The sequence below is a fragment of the Garra rufa genome, chromosome 14 (genome assembly GCF_049309525.1).
Source record: "Garra rufa chromosome 14, GarRuf1.0, whole genome shotgun sequence".
Lineage (NCBI taxonomy): Eukaryota > Metazoa > Chordata > Actinopteri > Cypriniformes > Cyprinidae > Garra > Garra rufa.
Genome location: NC_133374.1, coordinates 28,262,992 through 28,275,141, shown reverse-complemented (window position 1 = coordinate 28,275,141; position 12,150 = coordinate 28,262,992). Strand labels below are relative to the sequence as shown.

The window sequence follows — 12,150 nt, the reverse complement described above, 5'->3', positions numbered from 1 at the left end:
TCTTCAACTGGATTGTTCATTCAGGTGGATTTTCATCCAGTTTTTTAAGAATGAATGTGCTTTGCTTTTCCGTACTTGCTATTTTATGCAGGTTTGCTTCAAGCGCAGGTAAGTGGTGCATCTATATGTCATCTTTTTTATCATAAAAACTGTTACTGTTAAATCTGATCCTGCTGAATTGTCCCTCAATTCATAATTTTAGATGTTAATTTTACTTGTTGATTTCTGATTTGTATACGATTGAAGTATTATATGCTATGACCTGAGCATAGACATGTATGTGTTATCAATTAAATGTGATTATATTACATTATCAATATATAAATTAGTTTACAATGTGCCTATATTTTTCAGAATGGTGCTATCAGTCTCAAGTAACTTGCAGCAATGGGTCCCATGCATGTGTAGGTGAGCACTGTGCCTTGTTCAATGCTTTATATTAAGTTATTAAAAGAAAATACAGTGTTTTTTTATGTTTGGAGTCATTAATATTTCTTTAGGCCGATTTAAAAAACGTTTATTCAAAAAGGATGCATTCAAAATTTCTCAAAAGAGACAGGGAACTTTTAATTAATCAAGAATCCTGAAAAAATTGCATTAGGATTTCCACAAAAGTATTAACCAGCACAACTGTTTTCAACATTGATAATGTTTCTTAAGCAGCAAATCAGCATAATAGAATGATTTCTTAAATTTAATGTGACTAATGATGCTAAAAATTCAGATTTGCCATGACAGGAACAAAAATGGCATACTAAAATAGAAAAGTTATTTTAAATTATAATAAAATCTTACAGTAATACATAGAAATGCATCACTGATGAGCAAAAGAGACTACAATCTAAACATTTGAACAATAGTGTATGATTTATATTAACATAGCATGACTTTCTGTATAGGACCGGACGACTGGGAGTCGGTAGCTGCAGCCTGTGGACAGTCAAAACAGTCACCCATTAACATTGTAACAAAGCAAGTTGTAGTTGACGGTCGTCTGACCCCAGTGCAGTTTACAGGCTACCAAGAGACAATCAATACTGTCATTACAAACAATGGACACACATGTAAGTTACTCTTAAGTATTCACATTTTCATGGTGAATATCTCTATCCATTGGCAACTGTATATCACTTTATATTTTTTTTTATTTTTTATTATCATATACTTTGTTATCTCTAGTGCAAGTTAATCTGCCAGACAGAGCAACAATTAGTGGAGCCAATTTAGGAGCCAATTACAAAGCTCAGCAGCTTCATCTCCACTGGGGCAAGAATGGTGGACCTGGATCAGAACATACTGTAGATGGAGAGAAATACCCTATGGAGGTAACCGGCTATTGGGATCCATCTTATTTTTAATGTACAAATAGGCATGGGCCGGCTATTTGTAACTTAAATGTGCGTAGCTTCTGGTACATCCACTTAATATTATTTTAGCTGTCCAAAAACATATTCATAAACACTCTGGGTTATAGCGCACATAGTTGTGCCGTTTTCACATAGTTCTTGACCTTTCTCACATTTCTGGGTTTCTCATAGCAGAAGTCATCATAGTTGGGTAAAATCCAAGAGCAGTGAATAAGAGCACCACAAATATTATTTTAAAATTCCCATTTGCTCAAATAGGAAAAGAAAACTCCACAATAGTGATTTCACGACTTTCAATCAAAGGAAAAAAAATTGAGAGAGACTGATATCGGCAGTCAGAAGAGAGAACGATGTCAAGACGCAGTATTAGAAACACCCTCGCATAAGCGAGAACCTTTTTCTTTCTTTTTTTGTAACTTGATGAGAAGGTGATATAAAATGAGTATAGTGTTATAAATGCACATACAGTCAAGCCCAAAATTATTCACACCCCTGGCAAATTCTGACTTAAAGTTACTTTTATTCAACCAGCAAATATTTTTTGATTAGAAATGACACAGATGTCTCCCAGAAGATAATAAGACGATGTACAAAAGGCATCATTGTGGAAAAAGTATTTACTCATCTTTTATTTACATTTGAACAAAAAGTGGCATGTCCAAAATTATTCATACCCTTCTCAATAGTCAATAGAATAGCGTTTATTGGCTATTGCAGCAATCAAATGCTTCCTATAATTGCTGACCAGCTTTTTGCATGTCTCCACTCACTGGTATTTTTGCCCATTCATCTTTAGCGATGAGCTCCAACTCTTTCAGGTTGGAGAGTCTCCTTGCCATCACCCTGATCTTTAGCTCCCTCCACAGATTCTCAACTGGATTTAAGTCAGGACTCTGGCTGGGCCACTGCAAAACGTTAATGTTTTTGTCTGATAACCATTTCTTCACCACTTTTGCTGTGTGTTTTGGGTCGATGTCGTGTTGTAATGTCCACTGGTGCCCAAGGCCAAGTTTCTCTGCAGACTGCCTGATGTTGTTGTTGAGAATTTTGATGTATTGCTCCTTTTTCATGATGCCGTTTACTGTGATTAGGTTACCAGGTCCACCGGCTAAAAAAAAAAAACCCAAAACATTTGGTTCCCACCACCATGTTTGACAGTGGGGATTGGCGTTCTTAGGGTTGAAGGCTTCTCCTTTTTTACACCAAATGAAGGCTACATCAATGTGGCCAAACAATTCAATTTTTGTTTCATCTGACCATAAAACAGAAGACCAGAAGTCTTCTTCTTTGTCCAGGTGAGCATTTGCAAAGGCCAAGCGGGTCCTCTGAGATTTTTCACAGTCCGGAACATCTTGTATTTTTAAAAAATACTTTCCACTGTAGCCACTGGAACTTCAAAACATTTAGATATGGTCTTATAACCCTTTCCTGACAGGTGAGCAGCCACAATGTGCAGCCGCAGGTCCTCTGTGAGCTCCTTAGCCATGACTGTCCACAAACCAACAGCAGAGAGCTTCTGTTTTTCCCCTGTTGAGTTGATTAAAACAGCTGTTCCCAATGATTCTGGGTAATTAGGATGCTTTAGAATAGCTTGGACTATTTGGAATGGTATAGAACTTTGGATTTTTCCAAAGACTGTGACAGTTTGCAAAGGGTATGAATAATTTTGGACATGACACTTTTTGTTCAAATGTAAATACAAGCTGAGAAATATTTTTTTTCCCCACAATGATGCCTCTTGTACATCGTCTTATTATCTTTTAGGAGAAACCTGTCATTTCCGGTAAAAAAAAATGGTTGAATAAAAGTAACTTTAAGTCAGAATTTGCCAGGGGTATGAATAATTTTGGGCTTGACTGTACATTTTTAAAAAAATCAAAATATGAAAAACTTTCAAAGATTTATGATAATGATGACCTTGAAACGTGTCTTCACAGTCTTGTGAAAAGGGTCCATTGCTTACTCTGCGTGATATTGCAAAGTGGTATTTGTTATTATATTATTTTAGTTTATTCATATATTCTAGAGCAAATAGTTTTACTTTTTACTGCATGTTTCTTCTACTTATTTACCAATTGCGGCTAATTAATTGGAAATCGCTCACATTCACATGCTGCTTGATGTTGCATAGCAATATTTGTTTTCATAGTATTTCAATTTATTAACGTAGTCATAAACACTGGGTTATAGCGCAAATAGTTTTACCATTTACTGCATGATTCTTCAACTTATTTTTAGCCTACCAATAGTGAACAACAACGAAAAGTCAGTTATGATGCTTTATATTGCGAAAATGTATTTGTTATCGTATTTTAACGTATTAATGTATTTATAAACACTCTGGTTTATAGAGCAAATAGATTTACTGTTCACTGCATGATTCTTCTGCTTATTCACCAATTGCGGCTAGTATCGCACTTATTTGTGAATCGAAACTAAGAATGAATTTTGTATCCTTAACAGCTTCATATTGTACATATAAATGAAAAATACAACTCTGTGGAACAGGCCAGTACTGATCCTTCTGGAGTTGCCGTTCTTGGATTTTTTTATGAGGTAAAACCACAGATGCGTTTCTAAATGTTTGTTAACTAACACAAAGTTAATACACCAGTGTTTTATGACATGTATATCTTACAGGTATCAGCAAATGCCAATAACAAATATGATGGGATCATAAATTCTCTGAAAAATGTTACACATCCTGGTAAGGTTATTTTATATACCTTGAAAGCTAAATAAAAATGTTCTTTTATTGCCTCTTGTTAGATATACAGCAGTGCTATACATAGTCACTCAAGGTCATGACAGGCTATCTCTAATATGGGTGGAACCTGTTTGATAATGTCTTATTATTCAAACAGAGTATATTTAGAACAAAGAACAGGAACTTCATGACAACTTATAAAACATCTTTTTTTAGGAACCAATGTAACACTTCCAGCTGTGTCATTAGACATGCTCATTCTCCCCCATAATGAACTGGAGAGGTACTTCCGCTACGAGGGGTCCCTCACCACACCAGGCTGCTCTGAAGCTGTGGTCTGGACAGTATTTGAGAAAGCGATACCGCTCAGCAAAGAACAGGTAATCTGCTGTGCGTATTAAACAGGTGAATCTTTAACACATCATAAGAATACCATATAACCGTCTTATCTTCGTCTCGCAGCTTTCTGCATTTTCAAACCTGATGTTTTCTGATGGGACTCCAATGGTAAACACATTCCGACCTGTTCAGCTGAGGCATGACCGCACAGTGAATTATTCAAGGAGTTATGTTTTCTGTGTTAGCACTGTCTTATTGATCAGCTCTGTTTTCACATCCCTCTATGCTCTCACTGTCTAATTTAGGTTGAGGTTTTGCTCTGAAGCAAGTTATTTATCATTCATGAATACTTTATGACAAATCAAACTTTACTGTGACTTTAATGTGTATCTAATATCATCTAAAAATGATCTATGAAAAGCAGCTAGTCAAACATATGCACCCTCTCCACATCCCACATCTGAGGTCGTCTGTATAACTGAAATTAATTATACATCATAAAATCATAGTTTTGACATCTATTGAACTTCTATAATTATGTTATTAAAAAATATTTAACTGTGTCCCAAAATTTGCACACAACTGTTACTGTTACAAGAATGTAGAAAAGGGGTTCTAATTTGAGCGCTATTTTGGAAAGTATAAATCAACAAAAGCAAAAAAAAAACATTCTATAAAATATACACTGTACACTATAAAAAGTTTTCACCAGTTTCAACTTAAAAACTTAAGTTCAGCAGCTGCCTTAATTTTAAGTTAAATCAACTTAAGTTGTTTTAACTCACAAGTTAAATCAACTAATTTTTAGTGTAATAAGTTCAAATGACTTGTAGTTTTAAGCCGATTCAACTTAAATTAAGGCAGCTGCTGAACTTAAGTTTTTAAGTTGAAACTGGTGAAAACTTTTTACAGTGTAGTTGAATTGTAACAAATTTTCCGGGGGGATGGTGTGGTCAAGTAGTCTATTTCTTTAGTGGGGTTGGGGATCCTGTAAATAACTTTACAAAATGATTATAAATGTATCTCATTTTAAACACGATTTTATGTAATTAAACATTAGGCTTCATTAAATTAACTACGATTTAAAAGCCGTTTTCTTTGAGGCCTGAACGATTTTTTTAGGACTGTCATTGATATATAAATATGACAAAACTGCCAGTAGGTGGTAGCAAATTCTTTTTTAAATAAATGATTAATTGAATCATTCAATTCAAATGATTCGCTCAAAACTGCAGATTCAGTTAGAAACGAAGCAATTAAATGAATCGTTGAATCATTGGCTCACTTGATTCATTCAAAAGTCGATTCATTCAGAATTGTTGATCTGCACTGTTATATATATATATATATATATGTATATGTAATGAATAGCACATTTGCAATCCAGCTCACATTCAGGAAAACACTCTTACTTAATATGAACTAAATAACTCATACAGAGGTATTTTATCTTTCATTACTTGAATTATAAGAGCAGTGGGCTTCATCACGCAGCGAATGCTTTTTGACTGTCAATACATGTTTTTTGTTTGTATTTTGCAGTCAGTGACATAGTCGATAATGTCATTTATCTATCTGTCCCTCACAGTCACATATACAGAATAATAATGTCATAATGTCAGGAAATGTCTTTAAACTCGAATTAGTGAAATGTACCTTCTGTTGTCTTCGCTTTAAAGAGCGTCGTCCATTTTGCGTGAAAAATAAGGAAAACTTGCTTTTCAAGATGGGAGATGCCTGCATCCCTCAATTCGAGCCCTGAATATACAACAAATCATAAGCTAACAGAGGAAATAGAGAAACATGGTTGCACATGTGATATTATTAGATAATGTTTAAGAACTGGGTTTGGGGATTTTTATGATTAGAATGACTGTATTCTTGTGTTATCGGTAAATGTTCAGTCTAACTTAATAAAACAATAAAAAGAAACTTGACAAATAAACAAACACATGGTCGTACAATGATTGTTTGTTTTAGTGTATGATGAATAAGCAACCATGTGAACGTTTTACAAGCTGAACACTTCGCTACTGTTTATTGCACCTGTTAGAGCTGTATGGATGAAAAGGAAGTGTGTTTTCATTGGCCAGATTCTCAGAAGACTAGATTATTTATTGACGTTCCAAGTTGGGTGATTTATTATTGGTATTAAATACCTGGCAACCAAACGGAGAATATAGGACAGTATGAAATGCGAACCGAATTTTAAATTCAAAGAAAATCTTTTTGGAGAGGCAGACAAAATCAAAAAGACTGGGAAAGCATACTTATTCATTCATTAATTCAATCAATCATTCATTCATTCATTGAAATGGACTATTAGTTATCAGAATCCAGCGCTCTCCATTGACTTTGTATTGCGGGAAGCTAACTTCTTGTCATTTCTGACTTATAACAAAAAACAGAACAATGTCTAAAATGTGACAAGGTGTACAGTAAACAAGCTAAAAACACAAAACTACGTTTTTGTAAAATGTTGACCCAAAAAACGAGTGTTTAAGGACACAAATAGTTGTAGATGTCAGGTTATGTCACGTTGGGCCATTCAGTTAGATCATTTCTCCAACAGAAGGAAGGTAAGAAAAAGGTGAACTGACATAGAATAAAATTTAGTTTTTCAATATGTCTTCTCCTTTCAGGCTGGTGAAATAATCATTTGACATTATTAAAAATAATGAATGTTTACTGTCGCGTTAAATTTCCCTCCAGCGGACATAGTTCTCAGAGTAATATGACACTTTGCGCTCTACTTTTGTGTCCTTAAACGTTTGTTTTTTTAGGTCGACAGCTAACGTAGTTCTGTGTTTTTTAGCTTGTTTACTGTTAACCTTGTCACATAGCAGCTTTTAGACATTGTTCTGATATTGTGTTGTATAGTGTTGGGGAAAGTTCAATTTAAAAGTAATGCATTACAATATTGAGTTACTCCCTAAAAAAGTAGTACTTAGTTACTTTTTATGAAAAGTAATGCGTTACATTACTTTTGCGTTACTTTTTAAATCTGATTAGGGCTAGGGCTTGCTTGTATTTTTATATAAAAAGCAATTTTTTTGCAAATGTAAAAGCCTTTTCACATCAAAAGCCTCATTCTTAGAGAAAAGTAAATTCACGTCTGTACAGTAGACTGCAGATAAAAAATGTCAACTCTTCAGAAATAAAAAAAGGAAAACAAATGTTGGATTATCTTGAGTAATTTTTGCGTATTAGTATGGATGAATTAGATCATCGAAGTTCGGCAGCAAAGACATTGGTTAATAAAATGGGATTAAATACATAAAGATATTTGCATTATTTAACATATTTAATTATTACAGGTTTGCTTTTGAATTTTACTGTTTTTGTTCATTTTGAGGAATGCTGTATCTGTTTTTTAGTGAGTAAGATGAATTAATGCATGTTCACATTTATTGTAGAACTAAAGTAACATTTTACTCACAATTTCTCTCAACATGGGGACAGGAGAGCTTTTAATCAATAAATGGGGGGGAAAGTAACTCAGGTATTTTCTTGTCAATTAAAAGGTAATGCGTTACTTTACTAGTTACTTGAAAAAAGTCATTATACGTAACTTGCGTTACTTGTATGCGTTACCCCCAACACTGGTTATAAATCAGATATGACAAGAAGGTTTCCTCAATTCAAAGTCAATGGAGAGCGGTGGGCGTGGTTCTCAGATTATGACACATCTCTATCTCTATGCCGAACCTGCCGAATGTACGAGGGGCGGAGTGAGCAACTTTCGGCTGTAAAACTTTGCTGGACCTGGCAACCCTAATCACTGTGACCACAGTCCAGCACTATATTCTGAGAGTAACATGGATCGCTGGAAAGGTAGGGTTGCTCTTGTCACTGGTGCTTCGGTGGGAATCGGAGCTGCAATCGCAAAGTCTCTTGTCCAGCATGGCATGAAAGTGGTCGGCTGTGCCAGAAATGTGGAGCAAATTGAGGTAACGTTATGCGTTAGCATAGGCTACACTTGAGAGAAGTATGCACCAGCTTAATAATTGCGTGTTTTTGTTTTTTTGTCTTACAGAAACTGGCAACAGAATGTGTCAGTAGTGGATTCAGTGGCACTCTGTTTCCATATAAATGTGATCTGTCTGTAGAGGACGACATGTTATCCATGTTCTCCTGGATCAAAGTTCAACATCAGGGTGTTGATGTGTGCATTAATAACGCTGGTTTGGCTCTCCCAGAGAATCTACTGAGCGGCAAAACCGGTGGCTGGAAGACTATGCTGGATGTAAGTAACGATTTGACGCGACGAAAGCCACCGAATCATTTAAATCAGTCCTTTCCAATGAACCGTTTCATTAGACGTGTTTTTTCTCTCTAATAACTGCGTTGTGAAGCTTCGAAACTTGGAATCATTGTTTTTGAATCAATGATTCGGGGCTTGCTCTGGAAATGTTTCGAAAGTTCAATGGTTCGTCGCTTGGGGGCAATTTAAGCCCAGCGACGAACCATTAAGCCAGTATCCATGGTTTTTATCTAAACTAGGATCAGCTTTATAAATGTAGGCCTATAGATGCTTTAAATTAGATGTTTCTGTAATTAAAAGGAAAGTAGTGGTCAATATACTTTAATATGCGTTTTTAGAAAAGCCCTTCATAAAATAAACAAAACAAGCCCCGCAAATGAAGAACACATAGGGTCTATTATACAGGTAGCCTTTGTGCCAAAAAAATTTAGAATATCGAGGGAAAGTCATTTCAACAATTTGTTTCAAATAGTATAACTTGTGTGTTATATTAGTTCACTACACACAAAGTGAAATATTTCAAGTATTTATTTGTTTCAATTTTGATGATTATGGATTAAAGACCAAAAAAAAAATCCAGTATTTCGCAAAATTTGAATATTTCATGTGACTGATAAATAAAGGATCTTAAACCTGTGTGTTAATGTACTGTATTATGTCCTCAGTACTTTGTTGGGCCTCCTTTTGCACTAATTACAGCATCAAGGCGGCATACAAGTGTCCGTGGTGGATCTTGATGCACTGGCACCAGCCTCAGTCCACTCCTTATGAAGTTTCCCCAAATTTCTGAACCGCCCTTGCTTGGGAATCCTCTCAAGGCTACGGTCATCCCTGTCACTTGTGCACCTTTTCCGGCCACATTTTTCCCTTCCTCTTAACACTCTGTTAATATACTTCAATACTGCGCTCTGTGAGCATCCAGCTTCTTTTGCAATTGCCTTTTGAGACTTCTCCTCCTTATGGAGGGTGTCAATGATGGTCTTCTGCACAACTGTCAAGTCAGCAGTCTTCTCCATGATTCTGAAGCCAGACTGAGACAATTTAAAGGCTTTGCAGGTGTTTTGCGTTAATTAGCTGACTAGATTGGGACACAGGGAGCCTACATTGTTGAACTTTGTCATGATATCCTAATTATGTAAAATACTGGATTTTTTATTTTTTTATCTTTAATCCATAATCATTAAAATTGAAACAATTAAAGGTTTGAAATATTTCACTTTGTGTGTAGTGAACTAATATAACATACAAGTTTCACTTTTTGAAACCAATTATTGAAATAAATGGACTTTCCCCCGATATTCAAATTTTTTTGGCACATACCTGTAGGCAGTGTTGCCGATCTTGGTATGAAAACAAAAACTGAAAAATAAACCTAACCCACTTAATTAACTTTCTAAAATGTTAAATTAAGTGAAAAAGACAAGTCCAAAAGCGTGTATTATAGCATGATCTGGCAACAGATTATAGGCTACAGATACTTTGTTTAATGGCTTTTGATGATTTGTTAATTGCATTTGTTGTATTTTCAATAAAGCATCTTCAATGGGCTTGTAAAAGCTGTTTTTATGCCTGTTTTGACCAGCAGGCGTCACCAGCGTGTTGTGTTTTCAGCGCTTTGAAACTGTGAATCATTTTGTGAAGCATTGGTTCAATTGATTGAAGCTTCGTCAAGGTTCATTTCTCCCATCAACCGAGTCAGTGATTCATTTAAGTCGGCATTCTCTGGTTTCTCAGCGTGCATTTACAATGCTGTTTTCGGTTACATATTTTTAAATAAGTTTAGTTATTGTGATTGTATGTCTCCACATTCATTTTGTTGTATGATTCCGTTTATAAAAAATAGGAAGTACTTTTACAATAATTTCCTGTACGTTTGAGTACAGAGGGTTTGCATTTAGTGCCGCCTATGGGCTTAAAGACAAACTCAACTTTTTTTTTTATGTGTGTTTATACAACTGTTGAAATTTTGGATATTAAATAAACTTTTCACTTTATCAGTCAAGAACTTGGTTTACTTGAATACTCCATAGTTTTTCTCCTTAACAGTTCACTCATTGATTTTAAAACGGAATGGATCTTGAGTTCAGTGAGTCAGTGAACTATTGAAACTGCTCAGATTAAACTAATTAATAAAATAAAAAGTTTTACTTTTTGTTCAGGTGAATGTCATTGGCCTGTCGGTTTGCACCCGTGAGGCTTACCAATCTATGAAAGAAAGAAATATTGATGATGGCCATATTATTAATATTAACAGGTACAAGAATGTTTTATTGGGCTTTTTTGCCTGTATTCAAATTCTAGCCTATGTTCCGGGTCAACAAACATCTAATATATTTGTTTGTTTCAGCATGAGTGGACACCGCGTCGTTAACAATGCTGTTACACACTTCTACACTGCCAGCAAATATGCAGTGACGGCTCTCACAGAAGGTTTGCGGCAAGAATTACGAGAGGCCAAAACCCACATACGTGCCACAGTAAGAGCAAAAGAATCAAGATTGCTTCTGTTGAACACTTTATTTATGTTATATGATTATTGCATGTCCAAAGACTTGGCTGTAAGTGTGCTCTTTCTTTAACAGTGTATATCTCCTGGTTTAGTGGAGACAGAATTTGCCTACCGACTCTTTAGTGAAAACCAAGAAAAGGCTGCTGCTACTTATCAAGGCATAAAGGTAAAGGTACAGTTCTGTTTCCTTATACATGTTGTAGGTCATTATTTACATGTTTAAATATTTCATATTTACAGTGCCTACAAGCAGATGATATAGCAAACGCAGTGGTGTATGCACTAAGTGCGCCTCCTCATGCTCAAGTAAGCATCATCCCTCACTGGAGACAACAATATTGTGCTGTTAGTTTTTGCTAGCATTGTTCATGTATACAGTGGGAAAAGCATTGTATGTACATTAATATTTCATGGCTAAATTTTTATATATTGGCTTTCCTTTCCTATCTAGATTGGTGACATTCAGATGAGGCCTGTGGAGCAGCTGGCATAAACTGAATGGAGAAACAGGATGAAGCATCTCTTTTAGATGTTTATCATCTTAATAGCTCATGAATGGTATGAATATAAAATGTAAAACTGACAAAAGCTTCAAGAATGTCCTATAAACTTTTTTTTGCACTCCAGAACACAGAATACTGCTCTGTCTGATCAAGAACTTTAAAGTTTTTCATCATAATTTGAACGACTATTTTTGCATATGTAAATTATTCAAGTGCTGATGCAAAATCAGTGTAAATTATTGTGCTTGGCATCATAATGGTTAACTTTATTAAATGAACATCTTCAGATAAACAAATGCTTTGAGGAATATTAAGGAAATATAATGATGCTTTATAAATTTCTCTTCAGTTCTGTGCCTGCAGTTCTGACCTTTAATATTTTTAAGTGAGGTATTAACTAATAAATGAAAAAAATGAGGTTTACAGTGCCTTGCGAAATTATTCATACCCCATTTTTTTCA

The 12,150-nt window shown here is 35.1% G+C and overlaps 2 protein-coding genes across 2 annotated transcripts; both read left to right on the top strand.

Annotated features, from left to right (window-relative positions):
- LOC141285350 (carbonic anhydrase 4-like) lies at nucleotides 1-5,214 on the top strand. The gene is made up of 8 exons (XM_073818369.1): nucleotides 1-108; nucleotides 355-408; nucleotides 900-1,064; nucleotides 1,180-1,325; nucleotides 3,831-3,923; nucleotides 4,008-4,074; nucleotides 4,291-4,454; nucleotides 4,537-5,214. Exons 1-8 carry the CDS (start codon nucleotides 51-53, stop codon nucleotides 4,711-4,713), a joined length of 924 nt encoding a protein of 307 aa, XP_073674470.1. The 5' UTR covers nucleotides 1-50; the 3' UTR covers nucleotides 4,714-5,214.
- Nucleotides 5,215-8,185: 2,971 nt separating this feature from the next.
- On the top strand, nucleotides 8,186-11,823 carry LOC141285114 (dehydrogenase/reductase SDR family member 11-like). Its single transcript, XM_073818167.1, has 7 exons — nucleotides 8,186-8,363; nucleotides 8,450-8,659; nucleotides 10,837-10,931; nucleotides 11,025-11,154; nucleotides 11,260-11,352; nucleotides 11,427-11,492; nucleotides 11,638-11,823. Exons 1-7 carry the CDS (start codon nucleotides 8,232-8,234, stop codon nucleotides 11,677-11,679), a joined length of 768 nt encoding a protein of 255 aa, XP_073674268.1. The 5' UTR covers nucleotides 8,186-8,231; the 3' UTR covers nucleotides 11,680-11,823.
- The last annotated feature ends 327 nt before the right edge of the window (nucleotides 11,824-12,150 follow it).